We start from the raw sequence: 23,769 nt of genomic DNA on the forward strand, positions 1-23,769 counted from the left end.
GCCATGACATCTAAGCCGATATGCTAAAGGAAGGTCGTGAACAGAAAGATCAGGGATATGGTTGTTCTTGATCTGATCAAGAACAGACAGGACCCGCCAAAGCATTGGCATTGTTTGACTAAAAGAAATCTTGGTGAGGTTGAAAAACTCGGTGATAAATTCAGAAAAAGGAAATTGTAGCCCTAGAGTAAAGGAGAAAGCATTGAAACATAACCACTCATCAGAAACCATATCCAATCGGATTTCCCGATCAAATGGCCGGAACACCGTCCCTTTTGGGAAGATGCCGGAGGTTTTGAGGGCCGACAAGTGGGCACTGTCGAAAGAGCATATTTCCTTCTCCGGATCTTGGAGAATATTCTGGTGAATGAATGTGGGGGCGGAATCGCCGGAGCTGGATCTTGTCTGCCTTGTCATGATGTTACCGGAATATTGAAGAGGGTAAAAAAGGAAGATGAAGTTGAGAGAGAAAATGTTTACCTTTTTTCTCTTCGGAGATAGTTAAAAGAAGATAAGGATGAGAAGATATAGGGAGCAATGAGTAGATATAGACTGATCGGTTACAAGAAGTCACATCATGGGTCTTATCACTTAATTGCCTCGTTCTCCGGAAAAAAAATATAACCGTTAGTGACCAGGATACTTAACGGTAACATTTTTTGGGGACAATTGTTATGGGTGAAATCCTGAGCCCATATCCTGAAAATTATCTTGAATTATATCTTGCTTATATGATATCAGTTCACATCCGGGATGCTGATTCAGGATATTGGTAACATCATGAATGGTATCCTCAGGGTTACTAACGGATTATGTGCAGGCACGTGGGTTAGAAGCTAGCAACGTTCATGAAGACCTTTTCTACTGAAGACTCGGTCCAAGTAGTTCACAAGAAGCCGTTGATGCCGCTTTACTCGGTCTTCAACGTTCACATTGGAATATTCCGAGCATCCCATGTTTATAGGAGTTTTAGTTTACATTTCGTTACAATAAATAGATGGGTATACCAGATCGAATAGGACATCACAGCTACACTCACTACACTTACACACTTGTTCTCTCGCAACTTGTACTCTCACATAAAGCATTGTAACACTTAGCGATCTGGTCAATATCCTGCAATGTATCCTGAAGTTTGAAGCAATAAGAAGAACTAGGCAGCTGCGATTGCCAGCTCCCGAGGTTTTATGCCGGCGATCTAGAATGATCAAGGGCTTTCCTCGTACATCTCGTGTCAATCCCTTTACTTTTTACTCATTGTTTGATCGTAGATACAGCTCGTATCCTGAGCCGTATCCTGAACACTGTTTTTCCAAACAACTTAACAAGCATATTTTCAATACACTTTTTAGCACACTACCTCACTTAACTAATTTGATCACTTAATTGCTTCGGTAATTTTTGACCAAAACACCAACCAGCAGAGCTTTTGCATCCTATATCCTCTTCTTGGCCATTTATGAGATGGGGAATGGATATAGTTGGTAAGCTTCCTAAGGCACCTGGTGGAAAAGTATTCATGCTTGCTATGACTAATTACTTCTCCAAGTGGATAGAGGCTGAAGCCTTTGCTCAAGTCAGAGAAAAGGAAGTTATATCCTTCATTAAAAGAAACATTATTACTAGATTTGGTATTCCTTCTGAAATTGTATGTGATAATGGATCCCAATTTATTGGGAATACAACTACTAACTTTTGTGACAGCTGGGGGATTAAGATGATAACATCAACACCAGTTCACCCATAAGCTAATGGTCAGGCAGAATCATCCAACAAGATCATCATCAACAACGTGAAAAAGAAGCTTGGATCCAAGAAAGGGAAATGGGCAGAAGAACTACCTTATGTGTTATGGGCTGATAGGACAACTCCCAAGAATGCTACTGGTCAAACTCCATTTTCTTTGGTGTTTTGGGCAGAATCAGTGATCCTTACAGAGATGGTGGTTCCAACTGCAAGAACAAGTATCCGTAATCCCAAAGGAAATGCTGAAAAATTGGTTCAAGACTTGGATACTATAGAAGAAATCAGGGATTTGGCAAGGATAAGGATGACCAGTTATCAACAAAGGATGGCTGGAGCTTACAACAAGAACGTCAGGATCAGAAAATTCCAAGTTGGTGATATGGTACTAAGGAAAGCATTTCAGAATACCACCAATCCTGCTGATGGAAAGTTGGCACCAAAGTGGGAAGGCCCTTATTTGATTGAAGCTGAGGCAGGAAAGGGGGCATATCGATTGCTAACAATGGAAGGTGATTTGCTACCAAGAGCCTGGAATGCTGTCCATCTGAAGAAGTACTTCATGTGACAAGGATCCATAATCCTTACATGACAAGTATCCTTGAAGGATCCTTACAGAACAGATGATCCTCATTTTGGTAACATTCTAATCTCAAACTATTTCATTCTCTTATTCTCTTATATAAAGATAAGGATCCTGCATCCTTTATCCTCCTTTCACTTGATTCTGAGTTTTGAAGGTTCAGGTATCCTTAACAAAGGATTGATTATCCACAGAAGTATCCAGTTATTTGGGCTTGACCCCAGTTATTTGGGCTTGTCCCCAGTTATTTGGGCCTGTCCCCAGTATCGCCAGTAGCGCACGATGATCCTGGTACAGTTCATGGCAATGGGACCAGTACTCGCTTTAGGGGCTGACAATTTCATTGTATTGGCTGTATCCGGGATCCTACGTATAATGGTAGACGTACCATACATCCGTTCCTAAGGTTTCTAACGTTTTCACGTTAGCTAAGGTTTTGGCATTTTCATGTCACTAAGTTTGGATAGTCGCCAGTGAGGGCCATACTCCAGTTTACACCCGATCCTTTGGGCTTGTGCCCAGTTATCCTTTGGGCTTGTCCCCAGTTATCCTTTGGGCTTGTCCCAAGTTATCCTTTGGGCTTGTCCCTAGAATTGTTGGGCTTGTCCCCAGTCACTAACTTGTCTTATATGTTGGCTTAGTCCCAAGTTATATTCTATTTCAGGTTTTTGAAGTTAAACAAGCAAGGATCCTTGATCCTTACCTTCCACTAAGGTTTGTCTTTCTTGTTTATCCTGATTATGATTGTTAAGGAGTTAGGATCCTAACTTGGATCCTCAGGTATGATCCTTAAATTACTTTGATTTTATCATTTATATAAGTGACCCTTATTCTTTGACAACAGACCCAATGATTCTAAAATGGCATAACCTTTCTAAAGTTTATCTTTTTCGACTATAGGATATTTGATCCTGGATCATATCCTAAAATTCTTAAACCTAATTTGTTTAACTTTTCTTATTCAAACAAAGTATATAATAACACTTGGAAACTAAAGGATTCATAAGGATAACAACACAGGATAAGTCAAAAAGTTAAAGTTTTATTTATTCACAAAATGTTTAACCCTTTAAGGTTGTCAAAATTACCAACCCACATTTCTACCAGCAAAACGTGGCCCGTCCACATGGGTTGGCAAAGGGTGTCCATTGTTCATGCGGTCATAGCAGTGCAGGAAATAAAAGGCGGCAGGATAACAAGTGGCTTCATCCCCCAAACAGAGGATCCCTCCACCACCTATTATCCTACCTATTGTCTAAGGATCCTTGATCCATAATCCTAAAAACTATTGTTCAAAGTACAGACCAACCATTGTTCAACAAAAACATCAACAACCACAAAAACCACTACCAAACTATAAAAAATGGGCTCCGGCTATGTCTAGAAGTGTCCATCATCGCCCATCCTTGCAGCTTACACCTCCGCTGCATCACCATCTCCAGCTTCACCAACTCCACTTGCCTCTCCACCCTGATCTTTGCCACTGCCACCAGCCTCGATTGCTAAAACCTCTTCAGCCTCTTCTTCGTCGTCCAGCTCAGCCAGCCTAGCCTTCCAGCCCTCAATGTCCCAGTTGCTCCTGTCAAAGTCAGGATCTTGAGCTTCCTGGGCCATCTGCAGTTTGGTCTTGTACATGGCAATGGCAGCGGAGACCTTAGCACCCTCCATGAGCTCATGTTTCTCATAATCAGCATTGATCAGGACTTTAGCCGTCTGGGTTTTGGCATCATTGAGGTCTTTTTCAAGAGAAGCAATCTTGTGATCCTTAAGCACCGCAACTTGTTGAAGGTCCGAGTATTTCCCTTCCAGCTCTTCAACATTCCCAACATAGTCCTCGATTTCAGCAAATTTCTGCAAAGAAGACAGTGCAAAGTTCAGGATCACATGATCCTCAAGTAAGCAGGATATTTAAGCTAAGTCAGTGATCCTTACATCGTTAAAGTACTCAAGGAACTGGTGACAGATCAGAGACAAGCCTTGTAGATTATCAGCCTCAGAGGTCTTCCTTTTCTTGCCACCCTTGCCTTTAGAAGTGGGTGCCTTGGGGATCGAGACAGTTGGACTGGCAGCAAGCTTCTTCTTTGAGGATCGGACAGTGTCAAGGTCAGTGACACTGAATTTGGAGGCAGATCTTGAAGATTTTCTAGCACCTACACATTCAAAACAGATAAGTATCCTTATTTTATTCTTATTTAAGCATTTAATTACATATAAACAAGGATACTTACTCGACATAGTGACAGAACCTGAGGATACTTCTTGAGAATCCTGGGTGTTTGCTTTAAATGATCTTATTACAGTATCAAGTCTTTGGAAAGCAGCAAGCCTTTCCTTTGTTGCAGGTGTCTTGAAGAGATGTGAAACAGAAATAGCTGCACAAAAGAAATGAAAACATGTTAGTGATCCTGGTCAGAAGCAAACTCATCCGGTGATCCTTCTAAGGATCCTCTATCCTACCATGAGTGGTCCATTTTCTAGGCAGATCCTTTCCATCAGGGATAGAATCCCTTCTGACAAAGAAGAACCGCCGTTTCCAGTTGGTGTCATTCTTAGTGGCTTTGAAGATGGGATGTTCTTCACCAGGCTTATGTTTGAGTAGATATCGGTGAGACCCATGGCTTACAAGGTCGTACATCTCTGCAAGCTCTGACATTCCCAGACCAATACTTTGTTGCTCTATGATCCTTTCAAGGGTGATCAAGACCCTCCAGATCATAGGCATTGCCTGGATGTAGGAGATGCCAGTGAGAGAGAAGAAGGATTGGGTGAAATCTGGTAAAGGGTATGTGTATCCTATTGTGAACGGGGTGACCGGAAAAGCTAACCAGGTTTTAGACACGAAATCGCTTAGAACGGTGGGATCAAATGGTTTGAAAACGGTGTTCGCCGGAAAACAGTGGCGGATTCTGTCAATCTGTGGATCGGTGAAGCAGCAACGTTCTTTTGCAGAATCTTTTATGATTCCTTGGCTTTTCAAGGGGCTGTCCTTCTTGTGATCCTTACCCGGTGAGGATCTTAGCATCATCTTGATTAAGACGGTGGTGAAGAAGGAGAAACAGAGTGAGAAGATGAAGAGAGAAAGGAAAGAGAAGTACCTGATCGAGTCTTCGAATGAGGATTTAAAGAGGAAACACACGAATTTAAATGCTCTCTAGCCCTTATCTCTAACTTCAATTTATAATGATGATTTTGCAGGATAGTCACCTCAATGACGTCAGGATGTTAGCGGCTAGTCCGCTTATAACGGCTAGTTCTCTGGATGATTCGTTGCGGATAAGGACGAGAAAATATAACTCGTTATCTGCATCATTACTCCTTATATTTTAGGGGCAATTGTTAGGGGAGGATTTTCCAATGATCAGTGATCCTCAATTGCTGTTGGGTTTAGTGATCCTCACTTCTGTCTGAACTAGTGATCCTTAGAAGTATTGCAGGATCAGGATCAGGATCATGGATCATCATAAGGATCCTTATACTAACGATTGTCTGCTTTGAATATGATGTTGTTTTGCAGGAGTACGAGCTTGGACTTGGTCTTGGCGATATTCCTAGAGCATATTCCATGTTTATTCCGCACGTGCATAACTGAAGTGGACGTTATGGAGTTCGTGGGGGACTTGCACCAAATGCGGAATGTTTGTTAGCTTAGATATTTTCTATTTTAAAGGGGATAGCGAGCTAAATAGAAACACTTGGCTATTTTTAGCTTAACACATACACTCGTAACTGCTCTCACCAGCTCTTGACAATTCACTTGGCGATTACACATTTTTTTACACATTACACTATAGTGATCCTTGTAATTAGCTCGCTATCATCCGAAGTTGTAACACCTTTCTTGGTTAATCATAGTTGGTGATCGGTAGTTTCCATCACCCGAGGTTTTTTATGCCGGAGATCAACTCTTGATCAAGGGCTTTTTCCTCGTATAAATCTCTGTGTCACTTGTTCATTACATTTCAGAGTGATCCTTAGTATTGTTCATTGATTCAAGCATCACACCTCACAACAGAAAGTTTGGTTGCATTATCATTGCTTATTTTTTACCAAAACAATAACTGGGGACAAACCCAAAGGATCTTGTGTAAACTGGAGTATGGCCCTCACTGGCGACTATCCAAACTTAGTGACATGAAAATGCCCAAACCTTAGCTAACGTGAAAACGTTAGAAAACTTAGGAACGGGTGTATGGTACGTCTACCATTATACGTAGGATCCCGGATACAGCCAGTGCAATGAAATTGTCAGCCCCTAAAGCGGGTACTGGTCCCATTGCCATGAACAGCACCAGGATCATTGTGCGCTACTGGCAAAACTGGGGACAGGCCCAAATAACTAGGGTCAAGCCCAAATAACTGGTGACTTCTGTGGATACTCAATCCTTTGTTAAGGATACCTAAACCTTCTGCAAAACTCAGAATCAAGTGAAAGGAGGATAAAGGATCCAGGATCCTTATCCTTGTATACAGGATAATTAAAGAATTAAATAGTTTGAGATTAGATCATTACCAAAATGAGGATCCTCCATCCCGTAAGGATCCTTTAAGGATACTCAACAGCTAAGGATCATGGATCCTTATCACATGAAGTATTTCTTCAAGTGGACAGCATTCCAAGCTCTTGGCAGCAAATCACCTTCCATTGTTAGCAATCGATATACCCCCTTTCCTACTTCAGCTTCAATCAAATAGGGGCCTTCCCATTTTGGTGCTAACTTTCCATCAGCAGGATTGGTGGTGTTCTGAAATGCTTTCCTCAATACCATATCACCAACTTGGAACTTCCTGATCCTGACATTTTTGTTATAGGCCCCAGCCATCCTTTGTTGATAACTGGCCATCCTTATCCTTGCCAAATCCCTGAGTTCTTCTATAGTATCCAGGTCTTGAACCAAGTTTTCAGCATTTCCTTCAGGATCACGGATGCTTGTTCTTGCAGTGGGAACCACCATTTCTGTAGGGATCACTGATTCTTCTCCAAATACCAAAGAAAATGGAGTTTGACCAGTAGCATTCTTGGGAGTTGTCCTGTCAACCCATAATACATAAGGTAGCTCTTCTGCCCATTTTCCTTTCTTAGATCCAAGCTTCTTCTTCAAATTGTTGATGATGATCTTGTTGGATGATTCTGCCTAGCCATTAGCTTGTGGGTGGACTGGTGTTGATGTTATCATCTTAATCCCCCAGCTGTCACAAAAGTTAGTAGTTCTACTCCCAATAAATTGGGATCCATTATCACAAACAATTTCAGAAGGGATACCAAATCTAGTAATAATATTTCTTTTGATAAAGGATATCACTTCTTTTTCTCTGACTTGAGCAAAGGCTTCAGCCTCTATCCACTTTGAGAAATAGTCAGTCACAGCAAGCATGAATACTTTTCCACCAGGTGCCTTGGGAAGTTTACCAACTATATCCATCCCCCATATCATAAATGGCCAAGAAGAGGATATAGGATGCAAGAGCTCTGCTGGTTGATGAAGGATATTACTATGTCTTTGACAAGGATCACACTTTTTGGCATAATCCACAGCATCCTTCTTCATAGTAGGCCAATAGTATCCTGTCCTCAGGATCCTTGAGAATAATGCGCTGCCCCCAGTGTGGTTTCCACAATCTCCTTCATGAAGATCCTTTAAGACTTCTTGGATTTCAGGATCCTCAATACATCTAAGATATGGTCCTGCAAGAGATCGTTTATATAACATGTTATTTAATATTGTAAACTGAGATACCTTAATTTTGAAAGCCCTGGGGTTTTCTCCTGTAGGGATCTCTCCATGTTGGATATATCTCATGATTGGAAGGATCCATGATCCTGAATGAGATTGTATATCATCACTAGGGATAATTGCAGAATCCTCTCCTATCTCCATAGCTACATGATCCTCAATAGCAGGGGTTAGGATATGGATAATAGGGATTTTGATATCCTCTGGAATCTTCAAGGATGATCCTAGATTGGCCAATGCATCAGGTTCTGCATTTTCTTCTCTGGGTACCTGTGTCAAACTAAAGGAAACAAAAGAGAGTGCCAATTCTTTGACTATCTCTAAATATTTGATTAGCTTTTCACCTTTAACAGCATAGGATCCATTAAAGTGATTAGTGATTAATAATGAATCTACATGTACCTCAAGATACCTGATCCTCATATGCTTAGCAATTTGCAAACCAGCTATCAAGGCTTCATATTCAGCCTCATTGTTAGTAGTTTGGAATTCACAAGCTATGGAGTGGGGTATTATGTCCCCCTGTGGCGATTTTAGTAGTATTCCAAGCCCAGTCCCTTTGACATTAGAGGCCCCATCAGTGAAGAGTATCCAAGGATCCTTAGTTTCTTCTAGTTGTTGGACTTCTAATTCAGCTTCCCTTTGCAAGTCACTACTGAAATCTGCCACAAAGTCAGCTAAGGCTTGGTATTTAATGGCGGTTCTAAGCTCATATATTATATCATAAGCACTGAGCATCATTGCCCACTTAGCCATCCTTCCTGACATTTCAAGTTTCCTGAGAACATTCTTAATTGGAAAATTAGTCTTAATAATAATGGCATGAGTTTCAAAATAATGTCTCAATTTAGTAGATGCCATAATTAAGGCCAAAATAAGTTTTTCTAAATGTGAATACCTGGATTCAGCATCAAGCAAACTCTTACTTACATAATAGACAGGATGTTGTGTACCTTCATGATCCTTAACGAGGACCGCACTTACTGCTTTAGAGGATACCGCCAAATATAAGGATAATATATCTCCTTTTTCTGGTTTCATCAAGGCAGGGGCTGAGGATAGGTAATCCTTAAGAGCTTTGAGAGCATTTTCATGCTTTTCGGTCCACTCAAATTTCTTGTTCTTCCTCAAAATGTCGTAGAATTCCTTGCATTTTTCTGAGGATTTGGATATGAACCTGTTCAAGGTTGCGATCCTGCCTGTCAATCTTTGCACATCCTTAGCATTGGCAGGAGATTTGATATTCACAATAGCCTTAATCTGTTCCAGACTTGCTTCAATGCCACTTTTTGTCACCATATAGCCTAGGAATTTGCCTGCTTTAACACCAAAGTGACACTTGGAAGGATTTAGTTTCATATTAAATTTATCAAGGATATTGAATGCTTCCTCCAATTCTCTAAGGTGGTCCTCAGGTTTCTTAGACTTAACCACCATGTCATCTATATAGACTTCCATAGTGTGTCTAATTTGATCCTTGAACATCATATTGACTAGCCTTTGATAAGTAGCACCTGCATTTCTTAGTCCAAATGGCATAGCAATATAACAATATATAACAGTTGGGGTCATAAAAGCTGTATCCTCTTGATCAGATGGTTCCATCTGAATTTGCTGAAATCCAGATGAAGCATCCATAAAAGTTAACAGTTCATGACCCGCGGTAGCATCCACCATGGAGTCAATGTGGGGCAATGGGAAAGGATCCTTGGGACATGCCTTGTTTAAATCAGTAAAATCGACACATACCCTCCACTTTCCATTTTTCTTTTGAACAACAACCACATTGGCCAACCATCTTGGATACCTGACCTCTCTAATCATACCTGCTCGGAGTAATTTCTCTACCTCCTCCTGGATAATGGCATTTCTCTCAGGTGCAAACTTCCTCCTCTTTTGATGGATTGGCTTGAATGACCTGTCAATGCCAAGCTTATGAGTAATTATATCTTTAGATATACCTGTCATATCTTCGTGCTTCCATGCGAAGGTAGTTTTTCTCCTCTTGAGGAAGGATACCAAATCCTCTTCTATTTCACCAAGATCCCTGATCCTATGTAAATCTTGAATTCAGGATCATGAGGATCCATAAGGATTTCTTTCATATCCTGCTCTCTTGCCTCCAAGACATCCCTTGGAGGATGCTTTAATTGCTATTGCTCCCTTGGCCTTGAGGCTGGTTTCATTGATGATGTGTAGCAATTCTTAGCTTCTTGTTGATCACTCTCAATTTTCACCACCCCCCACGGACTAGGAAGCTTCAAACATTGATGATAAGTGGATGGGACTGCCTTCATGTCATGTATCAAGGGCCTGCCAAAGATAACGTTACAACAGGATAAGCAATCTATAACACAAAATTTTTGATAAGAATGAAGTCCTTCAATATAGATTGGGAGTTTGATGTCCCCCAGAGTGTTCTTGGTCTCTTCGCTGAATCCCACAAGTACTGAGGATCTTGGTACAATATCGGATTCAGGAATATTCATCTTCTTTAGGACATCAAGCTGGATGATGTTCATTGAGCTTCCTCTATCTATAAGGATCCTACGAACAAAATGGTTAGAAATAAACAGAGTAATAACAAGTCCATTGTGATGAGGATCCTGAACATCAACACGGTCATCCTCATCAAAAGTTATGATTTTATCCTTGGTAACAGTGGAGGTTCGGATGGGTTTGTCTCCATTATCCATCTTGGTTTCCTTGGCATGTCTTTTGGCTGCTGAAAAGGAAGTACCACAAATGTCTGATCCACCGGATATGAAATTTATAACTTGTGCGTCTACTGGAGGAGCAAGAGCCTTTTCTGGGATCCTTTCAGGATCCTGGATCCTTGACTTTTTTCGTCCCAAAAGTTCTTTCAAGTGCCCCTTGCTCAACAAATAACCAATCTCTTTCCTTAGTGCAATGCACTCTTCGGTGAGATGCCCGAAATCCTCGTGATATGCACACCATTTGGATTTGTCTTTTGTAGCAACGGGTTTGTCACTTTTCCTCGGCCACCTAGCTTTCTCACCTAAATTCTGCATTGCAAGAATTAGTTCATTGTTATCAACAGAAAAACATTATTCAGAAATTGGAGGATAATCCTCATCATCCTCTTCTTGTTCTATTGCATGCACATTCTGGTTATCAGACTTGTTGTAGGATTTGAACTTGTTATTCTTGAAGTAGGATCCTTGTTTTTCCTATTTCGAGGATCTTGCCAGTCTCTCCTGGATCCTTTTGTCATCCTCTAATCGGATGAACCTAAGGGCCCGGGTTCTTACTTCATCAAGATTCCTGCATTGGGTCATAACAAGATCATCATAGAATAATGAATCCCTAAGTAAACCCATTTTAAAGGCTTCTACGGCCGTGGCAATATCCAGGTTAGGAATATCTAAGGATTCTTTACTAAACTTAGTGATATAATCTCTAAGTGATTCATTTTGACCTTGAGTTACCCTATACAAATCACTAGTTAAACGTTCAAATTTTCTACTATAAGAGAATTGATTATTAAACAGGTTAACTACATTAGCAAATAAAGTGATAGAGTAAGGGGGAAGACTTAGCAGCCATTTAAGAGCTGATCCTGTAAGTGTGGATCCGAAACCCTTGCATAGACATGCTTCTTTTAACCTCTCAGGGATGGGGTTGATCTCCATCCTTTCTCTATATTGAGCCACATGTTCTTCAGGATCTGTCGAGCCATCATACAACTTCATAGTTGGTATTTGGAACCTTTTGGGTATCTCAGCATCACAAATAGGTGGTGTAAAACGAGATATTTTATGGCTCCCATCTGCAATTTCAGGAATAGGTTTAACCACTCCTGGAACGCTGGATATCATATCCTTCAGCTTCTGTAATTCTCTAGCCATAGCTTGATTGATACCTGTATCCTGCATAAAGCCATGGTTAGTGTTATAAGAATTATTAAAAGTGTTACCTATCGGAGGATTTAAGTTTGGAATCCCAGATGTGAATCCATATTGTCGAGATTCTGGTATAATTGAAGGGCCAGAAGAAGCAATGGTCTGCAATGGGATGAAATCTCCTTGATGGACATCTGAACTTCCAAGCTGCAAGCTTCTTAAGGATCCTTGATCCTGAGAGACGTTGGATCCTTGATGTGCTGTGAACGGAGGTCTTAGAGGATACATGGATCCGAAAACCTGAGAGGATCCTTGAGGCTGAAAGGAGGATCCTTGAACATGAGAAAATCCTTGAACCTGAAAGGATCCTTGAACCTGAGAGGATCCTTGAACCTGAGAGGATCCTTGAACCTGAGAGGATCCTTGAACCTGAGAGCATCCTTGAACCTGAGAGGATCTTTGAACTGGCTGTGTCCCCATGTACCCTCCTGAGCTGGCGAAGGATCCTTGATGCTGGGAGAAGGATCCTGCTGGTTGGAAATAGGATCCTAGGGCCTGAGTCATTGCTGACGATCCGTGATGCATTCCTCTTATTCCACCCAAGTATTGGACATCAGGAGCTGCAGAATGCTGGGAAGTTATTACCGGGGTGTCGAAATTCAGAGACCTAGGCATCAATGGGGGAATGATCCTCCGCTGATCTCTTCTGTTTTTTGATATCTCCAATTTCCTTGAGAATCTTTTCGTTAGTCTTATCCTGCTGCTGTATGTGATCCTTCATCTGCAAAATCAAAGTAAAGAGGTCACTAGTAGTAGGATTATAAGAAACAGAAGAAGTTGGAGGTTTTGAGAAAATAGGGTTCGGTCTCTTTGCAGGATTTTCAGCATTCTTCTGGGATCCAGAAGGTGGTGGAGGCAAAGGTGGAACGCCTTGGGATGAACTGATTGCAGGCATTGCACTCGAAGTGGTTTTTCCTTGAGAAGCCATGCGGTTGAGGATAATGAACGGGAATGAACGAAATGAACAAAATTTCTCAGAAATGAAGCACCAATTGCCCCACGGTGGGCGCCAAACTGTTTTGGTCAAAAATCAAGCAAAGATAATGCAACCAAATCTTTTGTTGTGAGGTGTGATGCTTGAATCAATGAACAATGTTAAGGATAACACAGAAATGCAAAGAACAAATGACACAAGGATTTATACGAGGAAAAAGCCCTTGATCAAGAGTTGATCTCCGGCACAAAAAACCTCGGGTGATGGAAACTACCGATCACCAAGTAAGATTAAACAATAGAAATTTACAACTCGGGATGATAACAAGTTTGTTACAAGGATCACTAATGTGTAAAGTGCAAAAAAGTGTATGAAATCGCCAAGTAGTGTTCGAGAGCTGATTGAGAGCTGTTACGAGAGTGTGTGTGTATGCCAATATTAGCTAAGTGTTCTACTCAAGCTTGTTATCCCCATTTTATCTTAGTAACAACTAAGATAACTAACTATTCGAAATTTGTGCAAGCTCCCCACGATCTCCATAACGTCCATATAAGCCAAGCACGTGCGGAATATTGAGGGAATATGCTCCAGGAATTTCGGTGAGACTTGGTCCATGCCTTCGTTCCTGTAAAACAAGCTTACGTACAAGGTAGACAATTGTTAGTATAAGAATAACAATAAGGATCCTGAATCCTGATCCTGCAACACCTGCTGAGGATCCTTAATTCAAACAGAATTGAGGATCCATGATCCTGACAGCACTTGAGGATCCGTGATCCTTAGGATTGTAAAATCCTCCCCTAACAACTTATAGGATCCAAATGATTTATATTTATATATTCTAAGGTATACGTTGATTATCATTCTTTTATTAATGGGTGTACCAAACAATCACGAGAAGGTTAATATCATGTTTTTATAAAACTGTTAATCTTATTTAGAAGTTTTATAAATAATATTTAGTTTGTAATAAAAATATCTTCTAACAACAAAAATGATAAATATAATACAAAAAAGAACTGAAAATTATTAATAAAGTAAATATAATACTTAATACAAAGATAAATAAAATATTCAAGAAAACAAGACAAACAAATAAGTTTACAACAAATTAGATATAGTAAATGATTAAATATTAATTCAAGTAAATGGTTAATACAATAGCAATTTGCAAATCTCTAGTGGTGACATAAATCGAGGACAGCTAACTGTATTATTATATTTGACAATTGACTTTGACATTTCTATACCTGCTTTCTTTTTTATATTGTTTTAGTTTTCAGATATTATAAGATCATGTGTAGTGGTTAAGAAAAATAATGCCCCCACCATGAGGCATTATTGCAAAAGTGGTGTAGTGGGCATAATGCCTAATAATGCCCCTACCAATCATTAAACAAAAAAAAACAAACTATTTTCTCATTGGCTAGTCAAACCCAGTCAAACCTTCCACAATTCATTTTAGGCGTTTTCATTAAAACGCCAAACCATTTTTTTGTTGCCCTATAATGCCCTAAAATGCCCTATGTAATGGAGAAGGGGGCGTTTTTTTTGCCCTATAATGCCCTATAATGCCCCACTACACATGGTCTAATACTATTATAATAACTTCATCTTCTTCATCTTTTAAACTCTGCAAGTTTCCTTTTACCTTAAATTTTTGCTTCAGTCAACTAGAATTTTTTGTTTAATCTCATCTTCATCTAGAGTTAGGGGTGTCCTAATATTTGCTCAAGAGTATCCCCATACATAAAACGGAGATTAGAAAAAAAAAATACACTTCGCTAAAAGAGTTGAGGGGTATCCCGGGCTACCTCTGGTTACTCATTAGATCCGCAACGTTGAAATGCAAACCATGTATGATAACCAAGTATGTGCTTCCTTTTAACATAAAGCAAGACTTGTAGCATATGTTTCAGTCGAACTCATGGTATTAACCATGATGCAACATTCTCTTGAGTAGCTATGCTTAAGTCCAATATGATAGTGATTTGTCATGACCGCATGTTATGACTATGAGATGTGGAAAATGTTAAAATGGCTTTCCTATACATATCAAATCTTGTTGATCAATTTATGAAGATCCATAGGACCTCAATCTGATATTGAATGAATGAGATATGTATTTTGTTACGATATGAAATGGTAATCAAAGAGCTAAAGACAGAGAAAGATGAAGAAGATTCACAGAGGAGAGAAAGAAATATCTCAAAATCATTAGCTACCATTTTCATTCATCGACCAGTTGTTTAAGTACAATTAGACTTGTTCATAATAACCCCCTATACTACTCAACAATTACATTTCAGGTCCCTCCATTATTTGTTATGTAACATTCTATTACCTGGACATCTTCGAACATTAAGGGGCCGTTTGACAACTTCTAAATGGTTAAATGCTGACCAGTAAGAGGTCTGAACCATTAAGAGACTCATTAAGAGCTAAACAAACAGCCCCTAATTAAGTATTCGTTTCATCTAATTTGACATATTGGATATGGTCACTTGCAATAATGTTTACTTCATTCAAAGTTGAGCATCTTTAAACCATGAATTGCTTCATCATTCTAAAGGTTTGTACTCAATCATAGTCATGAGTTTAAACAATTCCGAATTTGTTGATTGATTGTTACAAGGGAATGAAAATAACCATAGTTGCAGCCAAATTAACAAATGTTTATACTCGAAAATTGTAGTATCTTTGTATCATGTGACATGAGATACATACAGAGACTTGCGAGTTATAAAGTCGTTACATCTTTGCAACTAGTCGTGCTTGATTAAGAACTTTAAACCAAGAACAGGAACTACAAGCATTTTCCAATAACACTTGAACAAGAGAGTTAAAAAAAAAAAAAAAAAAAAAAAAAAAAAAAAACCAGATTCAAGGCATTATCTTTGACCACATGGGATGCATAAAAACTAAAGAAATCCATTTCAATCATCAAAAAGATACAAGACAGACACTACATCAACACAAGATAATTTACCTATGAGAAAATAAAAGGAATTGATGAATTAGTTGAACTTTAATCCACCCGAAATCCCAACAACACAGAAAGCGTTCGGAAAAAATGAGTTATGCACTAAAGTATACACAAGATTTTCTTCTGCAATCAGTATTTTTCAGACAGAACAAGACGAGTGCCATCTTGAAGGTGCATCAACGACTTCACAGCTCAAAAGAAAAGGATATATCTATGTATTTGTCACGGATACCACAATACCTACTTATTCTGCTTTTTGTTGAGGTCGTATAGCACACATAAATCTGCTGCCGTCTTCATCTGAAACCATTTGTAAATTTGACATAGTTCAGGATACTATTAACATTGTGACAGAATATTATATGCTTTTTACATGTATAAAAGTAAAAAAAAAAAATCATATGATACCTGTATAACATTGACTAGCTGTTTGGTTGCCCATCCAAACAGAAGAAACGCAAGTAATGCAGAATATATTATATTTTGTTTTGCAGCGTCCAGCAAAACCTAAGTTTTCATACAAAGAAAAATTACATATGTAACTCCAAGATATCATACAACAAAAAAAAAAAAAAAAACATATTAGGCTTACATCGGTCATCTTTTCCGACTCCTTTGCTAGAAGAAACAAAATGATGTAAAGAAGCTGCAGAATCAGATATTCAGTTGTTAAGAGTAGACTTTCGGTTAGAAATCTAGGACCGTAAAAAGACTTAAAAATTAAGAGTAAAATGCCATTTTGTCCCTGAGGTTTGGCCATAGTTATCGATAGCGAATAGCGACAAACAACGACAACGTACCTATATATGCTACGTAGCGATAGCGATGAAATAGCGCCCGCTATTTCGTGTTTAGCGATAAGGTAGTTAAAAATTTAAGAAATAAAAAATAGCTATCTACATAACTTTTTTTATATATAACGTTAGTTTTATACCTTTTATGTATAAATTTATAAGTTTAAAGACCAAATGTGAGCTAGTGAAAATAGGGGGGTTAAATGTTAAAATACACAAACTAATTTTACACTTTTTAAGTAATTTTTACAAGTTTTAATGACTAAATGTAACCTAATGAAAGATAGAGGGGTTAAATGTTAAAATCCATAAACTTATTTAACCCTAGAAAGGCTCAAACGCAACAAAAACGCAGCCGCTCTTCTTCATAGTTTCCAGCAAGTTTCCGGCAGAAATTGCAGGTTTCCGGCCGGAAGTCGTCGTCGGAATCCGCTATTTTCACGCTATACACCATATAGCAACCATGTCTCGCCTCGCCACGCTATTCGCGATAGCAGTCGCTATGGCCGCTATCGATAACTATGGGTTTGGCCAGTTTTGCGACTTTCATCCAAAGGTTCGTTTTTCCGCATCTGGATCCAAAAGGTTTGTAATCTTGCCATTCTCATCCGACTTGTTAACTCCATCCATTTTTCTCAGGTCAGGGGTATTTTCATACATAAAGTGAAAAAGACCGAATTGCCCTTTATGTTACAAAAAAAGACGTAAATACCCCTGACATAATAGAGAAAAATGGATGGAGTTAACAAGCCAAGCCAGATGAAAATAGCAAGATTTCAAACCTTTTGGATCCAGATGCGGAAAAACAAACATTTGGACGAAAGTCGCAAAACTGGCCAAACCTCAGGGACGAAAAATGGCATTTTACTCTTTAAAAAAATGATAATGATAAAAGAAGAGTAAAAAGTAACTTTTTAACCTCGCAAGCTACACAGCAGTATCCCATAAACATCCTGTTTCCATAGTATAACTTAAATAACCAACTGGTGCTGTCTTTCACGTCTTTATGATTCGATTTTCCAACCAAGAAAGTACTGCATTCAGGATACATTGTCACCTTTACATACGACTAACAAATATTTGAGCTCCAGCTCACAATCAGATAAAAGAAATGAAAAGAGCGTCTAATTTGTAAATACCTGTACATCTGAAACCAATGGCTTGCAATATCTAACGCAAGCAGCGACAGGAATACAAAGCTCGGTCTGTAGACTTGAGAGAGAATAACTAGCAGACAAGCAGTGCTTATCCTGAGCGATCCCAAATTTCGGTTACAAATATGTAAATAAAGTGATTAGTACAGAATAAATTAAGCGGGTATACAGATTTAAGAAACATAACACAAATTTGGAGTAAAATGCCATTTTCGTCCCTGAGTTTTGCGACTTTCGTCCAAAGGTTTGTTTTTCTGCATCTGGGTCCAAAAGGTTTAAAATCTTGCCATTTTCATCCAGCTCGTTAACTCCATCCATTTTTCTCCGTTAAGTCAGGGGTATTTTTGCTTTTTTTTTGCAAACTTAAAGGGCAATTCGGTCTTTTTCACTTTATGTATATAGACCGAATACCCATGAAAAAGACCAAATTGCCCTTTAAGTTAACAAAAAAGACAAAAAATGTCCCTGACTTAACGGAGAAAATGGATAGAGTTAACGAGCCGGATGAAAATGGCAAGATTTCAAACCTTCTGGATCCAGGTGCGGAAAAAGTGAAAAACAAACCTTTGGACGAAAGTTGCAAAACTGGCCGCCAAACCTCAGGGACAAAAATGCCATTTTACTCCATTTGAAAAGTTCAACAAGTAACTATCATCACCTATCTGTGACCATGTCCAGAACCGCCCCGAATGTTGAAACTACAAATGAAAAATCATAAAAGAATAAATTAGATAAAAATAATACCGATGATAATTATGCAATACTCCTTACCTTGATTAAATTTGCGAGCAAACCAACCATCCAAGGCATCACAAACAAAGCTGAAACAGCAAGATCAACCGTTTAACATACTAATTATGGCCTTTCATATACATATCATCCTACTTACACTTGGAATCAGGATAATAATAACTTTCATATATTTACCATATACCTGATGAAATAAAGGACCGAAAAAAGCTCCTTATTGGTAAAGCATATCGCAAAGGCATAACAGTTCAACAGAATTCTTATGTACCCTGTACATAAGAATTAATATTCAACAGTAAATGAACGTACCAATTTTAACTTAACTCAACGATATATTATCAGTATAGGAACTCACCAATGATGTTTGGGATGTAAAGATACACGCTTATTGTTCTTGGTCTTGATTTGGATGCCATCTCTACTTCTCAACCACAAATCAAGGTAACTGAAATCTGCTAAGGATTGAAGTATAAGCAATCTAAAGCGTAAACCTGCACAAAAAAGATTCAGACAACAGAAATTAATATTTTTAACTAAATATTTTAAGGTCAACATATGAGCTCTTTGAAAATGACAAATATATTATATATAGCATTTCATGTGCATGAATGGAACACATAAGAGTCCGGTTACGTAACCAACTCAAGTAAAACATGTTCTATATTTATAAGGTCTCGTAAAGAAGTGTTCTTCAGAATATCATGTTACATCTAAAACCTCCAAACGAAATGATTGTTGTATCAATATATTGTTGTAGAAATGATTCCTTATCTTCAAGACAACTTTGTTCATATAAATAATGTTCTAACGGGATTATACTTTACCGGCATATATCAAATTCCACAAAATCTGGTATTCCATGATGACTTTATATGGTAACCAAGAAAATGAGAAAAAAAAAAAAAAAAAAAAAAAAAAACCCATCAAGACACCTTTTTCCTTGAAATGATATTACCATACGAAAGATCTAACACTCGGCCAAATCATAGAGAGATATATCAGTATATCACCATACAATCATATACAACCCAAAACACCGACTAGATTATAAGAATGACATTCAACTAGCAACCCATTTCATGAGTACGTAAACAGAAAGTTGTAACAAAATCTATAATCATAAAACTGTTCAGAATGACATTCAACCAGCAACCCATTTCACGAGTACGTAAACAGAAAGTTGTAACAAAATCTATAATCTATGCCGTTAAAGCGGTCCAAAATCGAATAGCGGTCAAGGTCCGCTATATGATATATAGGTTATAGCGGTGGTATAGCGGTGATATAGAGGTAATTTTTATACCATGCATAATTTATGTATTTTTATATATATATAAATATATCTTTGAAAAATATTAATAGTAATATCAAAATTCATAGTAATATCATTCCATTATCAAAAACCTGTTGCAAATCAAATACTAATAGTAACTTTGAAGTATTTAATTTAAGAATTAACACAATCAAACACCGTTACTGCTATAACTGCTATAGGCCACCGCTATAGCACCAGTACATTACCGCTATAGCACCGCTATAGCGGTATTTAGCGCCGCTAATAGCGGAACCGCTATAGGCCACCGCTATTTGGACCGCTACACACCCTGAGGTCCGCTAACCGCTATAGCACCGCTATTGACTGCTTAGTCTATAATCATAAAACAGTTCATCAGTTAGGCATAACTTCCACAGCATCAACACCATTAAATGTTTATTAATCACAATAACAGTCCGGTTAAGATTCTCATCGCTTTTACTAGGTTTCTGTCTGAAATCTGAATCCCACCCCTAACTGAAGTTTCAAAACTGAATTGTAAAGCAATCTGAACTAACTTTCAAGATCATCACAAACTAGCCCTAATCTAAGACATATATTATAAACCCTTTTCAAAAAAAAAAAAAAACATAAATCACTATAACCTAAAGTTCAAGAGTAACCTTACTCATAAAAAATCAGATTCATACCTGAGTTTAAATGACCAGCAGAGATGAGAAAAAATTGTTACAAGTCGCCCAACCTAAAACCCATCAAATCGCTCCCTGTATTAAAAATTATTATTATTCTCGATCAATTTTAGGTCAAACAAACGTATGCGTAACCGGAAAACTTTTGTTAATCGAAGAAATTTGGGTTAATTTGACAGCTTTGGTGAGCGATCTCGATTGAACAAAGGTCATCCAGATTTACATCATATTTTTAAACCTAACTTGTGATTTTGCAATTTACGGACTAAATTAACAACAATCGTATGATGATGAGAATTCAATGAATGAGCTATATATGAAAGCATAAAATGATATGAGAATTACCGAATTTGGAACCCTAAACCCTTGAATTGAATTGAAGAAGAATTAGCTCCAGCAATTTGTTAAACAAGGTGTAGTCTTGGTGTAGAGTAACTGGATGACAAAGAGAGATATATATAGAATCATAGATGGCCTCCACTTGAAGCAAACTATACATGCATATAGAAGATGCATAGAAGATGACAAGAGAGATGTAGTTGTAGGAAGGAATATATCACTTTTTATTTCTTACAAATATATTTATGATAATTGATAAAAATATATGATTTATGAAGAATGTAACTAAAGAATGTGATGGTTTATAATGGTTTGGGTGGATGTTAGAGGGTGTTTGAGGTTGAGTTTTGAAAATAGATTATGCGTTTTGAATAATCAGAAATAGATAATTAACTGTAACAAAACACGATGTTGAAAGATAGTGTTTGGATTTGATTAATGTTATTTGATATCACAATAATCAGATAATCAACTATTTGAGTGTGTGGTAAATATATATTTAAAAAAAAAATAAACAAGTGAAAATCCTTTTCTAAACGCAAATAATCAATTTTTGGAAAACTGCGTTTTGTTGCAGTAAGGGGAGGGGGGAGCTGTTTTTGGAAAACGGCGTTTTGTAACTTTTTAAACGCAAATAATCATTTTTTTTTAATTTTTTTACCCAAACACTCAAAACTGATTATTTATGATTTCAAAACTCAATAATCTAAAAATCTCCTTCAAAACTCAACCCCAAATATCCTCTTAACGAAGTCATCGTCGGTTTCTCTAATATGACAGAGATCTTGCGGTATCTTTAATATGGTAGGGATCATCGCTATAGTTTCACACTGATGTCTGATTGGTTAGGTGGTGATCACTTCTTTTTATATTAACTTTTCTTTTTTAAATAAGGTACAAAAGACGTTTATAAATTCAACCGATTCTTATCATTCACAAATGTAGCATAAATGCTATGAATGTTATGATAATGACATCACAAGTGTGGGAACCGTTTAAAGAGTTGGAAATAGCTTAAAGTTGAGTTCAACGCCAGAGTATAAGTTTGCAAAAGGGTGTGTCAAATTTGGAATAATGCCTGCTTAAATGCTTAAATGGAGTGAGAAAGCATCTTTGAAGATATCAAACCATTCACAGTTGTTTCAACATTTACGGTATGTTTGGCATGAAGCTTTTAGAAGCTTCTAGCTTTAAGTTTTTAATGGTATTCCGGGTTTGCTTATTGACGGTACATAGGTTGACAAACCGAAGATCATTAAAAAAGAAGTAGTTAGGTTCTTTAAGAACCACTTTGCGGAGAAAATTCGGAACAGGCCTAGACTTTTATGTCCGGGGGTTAGGAGGTTATCGGATGTAGACGCTAATGTTTTGTCGGAACCATTCTCGGCCAAGGAGATCAAGGAAGCTATTTGGGATTGTGGGTCGGATAAGGCCCCGGGCCCTGACGGTTTTAACTTCAAGTTTGTGAAACGTTTTGGAGCTTCTTTGAGGAGGATTTCAAGGAGGTTATGGACCAGTTTTATGGAGACGGGAATATCAATCAAGGATGTGCTACGTCTTTCATCACCCTCATTCCTAAAACTAAAGACCCGATTGGGTTAAGGGATTACCGGCCTATTAACCTTATCGGGGTCGTAAGTAAGGTTATTTCTAAGATCTTGGCTAACCGATTGAAAAAGGTGATTGGTAATATTATATCAGGTCCCAGTCGGCGTTCGTCAAAGACAGGTATATTCTTGATAGTCCTATGATTTTAAGAGAGACATGGTCGTGGCTTAAAAAATCGGGTAAAAAAGCTTTTATTTTCAAAATCGACTTCGAAAAGGCGTATGATAACGTCAACTTGGGAGTTTATTTTAGACTTATTGTATCAAATGGGTTTTCCTAGCAAGTGGTGCAACTGGGTTAAAGGGGTTTTAAAATCAGCCAGCTCTTCGGTTTTGGTTAATGGCTCTCCGACGTCTGCTTTTGCGTGTCAGAAAGGCCTTCGACAGGGAGATCCTTTGTCCCCCTTTCTTTTCCTTATTGTTATTGAAGCCTTGTCATGTTTAGTGTTTAAAGCTTGCAAGGTTGGGAGATTTAAGGGAGTGAAACTCCCTAATGGGGGCCCGGTGGTGTCACACCTTTTTTATGCCGATGGCGCTTTAATTCTTGGGGAGTGGGATAAGGAGAATTTTTTGTCGATCGCGAGAATTTTGCGAGTGTTTCATGCGTGTTCTGGTTTGAAAATCAATATCCATAAATCGAACCTTTTTGGAGTAGGAGTGGCTGAGAATGAGGTGGATAATTGGGCGGAAGTGGTTGGATGTAAAAAAGGGTGTTTTCCGTTTAGGTATCTCGGTATACCGCCAAGGGCTAATATGAATAGAATCTCTAATTGGGACCCGATTGTTGAAATTTTTAGGAATCGCCTCTCCTCTTGGAAAGCTCACTTGCTTTCTATTGGAGGCCGGGTTGTCTTGATCAAAGCGGTTCTTGAGAGCCTTCCCGTTTATTATCTTTCTATTTTCAAGATGCCGGTCAAAGTTGCTCAATCATTAGAATCTCTTATGAGCAATTTTCTGTGGGGTGGCACGGAGGAGTTCAAACAAATGCACTGGGTGGCGTGGGATAAAGTTACGCTTCCAAAAAGACTTGGCGGTCTAGGTTTGTGTAGTCTTAAACTAACAAACGAAGCTCTCCTTACTAAATGGGTTTGGAGGTATAAAGTGGAGGAACAAAGCCTTTGGAGGAAAGTAGTCCTGGCATGTCATGGAAAGTCGAGAAAATGGTCGTTTCCTCCTTCCAATCAGGCTATGTCGGGAGTGTGGAAAAATATTGTTGGGTTGGTGTCCAAAATTTGGCTTAGGGAAAAAAGGATCCATTA

The 23,769-nt window shown here is 38.4% G+C and overlaps 1 protein-coding gene across 2 annotated transcripts; it reads right to left on the reverse strand.

Moving 5' to 3' along the window:
- Nucleotides 1-15,826: 15,826 nt before the first annotated feature.
- LOC110885195 (probable CDP-diacylglycerol--inositol 3-phosphatidyltransferase 2) lies at nt 15,827-21,100 on the reverse strand. 2 transcript variants are annotated; one of them, XM_022132884.2, is made up of 11 exons: nt 20,910-21,099; nt 20,565-20,639; nt 18,955-19,090; nt 18,784-18,868; nt 18,621-18,670; nt 18,508-18,547; nt 17,835-17,945; nt 17,615-17,729; nt 16,494-16,547; nt 16,310-16,408; nt 15,827-16,201 (listed from the first exon to the last, which is right to left on the reverse strand). In XM_022132884.2, the coding sequence occupies exons 3-11, from the start codon at nt 19,013-19,015 to the stop codon at nt 16,142-16,144; spliced, it is 675 nt and encodes a 224-aa protein (XP_021988576.1). In that variant the 5' UTR covers nt 19,016-19,090; nt 20,565-20,639; nt 20,910-21,099; the 3' UTR covers nt 15,827-16,141. The 2 variants fall into 2 exon arrangements, with proteins under 2 accessions (XP_021988576.1, XP_021988577.1); XM_022132885.2 differs by lacking the exon at nt 20,565-20,639 and having other exon boundaries at nt 20,910-21,100.
- Nucleotides 21,101-23,769: the final 2,669 nt, after the last annotated feature.

This window comes from Helianthus annuus, chromosome 10, assembly GCF_002127325.2.
Source record: "Helianthus annuus cultivar XRQ/B chromosome 10, HanXRQr2.0-SUNRISE, whole genome shotgun sequence".
Taxonomy (NCBI): Eukaryota; Viridiplantae; Streptophyta; class Magnoliopsida; order Asterales; family Asteraceae; genus Helianthus; species Helianthus annuus.

What these genes read in the sequence shown, in the direction of transcription:
- LOC110885195 (XM_022132885.2), bottom strand. Translation starts at nt 19,015, where the DNA reads ATGGCATCCAAATCAAGACCAAGAACAATAAGCGTGTATCTTTACATC. An exon ending in CTGGACATGGTCACAGATAG is followed by an intron (nt 17,946 to 18,507) that starts GTGATGATAGTT and finishes GGGATCGCTCAG; the next exon opens with GATAAGCACTGCTTGTCTGC. An exon ending in ACTGCTGTGTAGCTTGCGAG is followed by an intron (nt 16,548 to 17,614) that starts GTTAAAAAGTTA and finishes CTGATTCTGCAG; the next exon opens with CTTCTTTACATCATTTTGTT.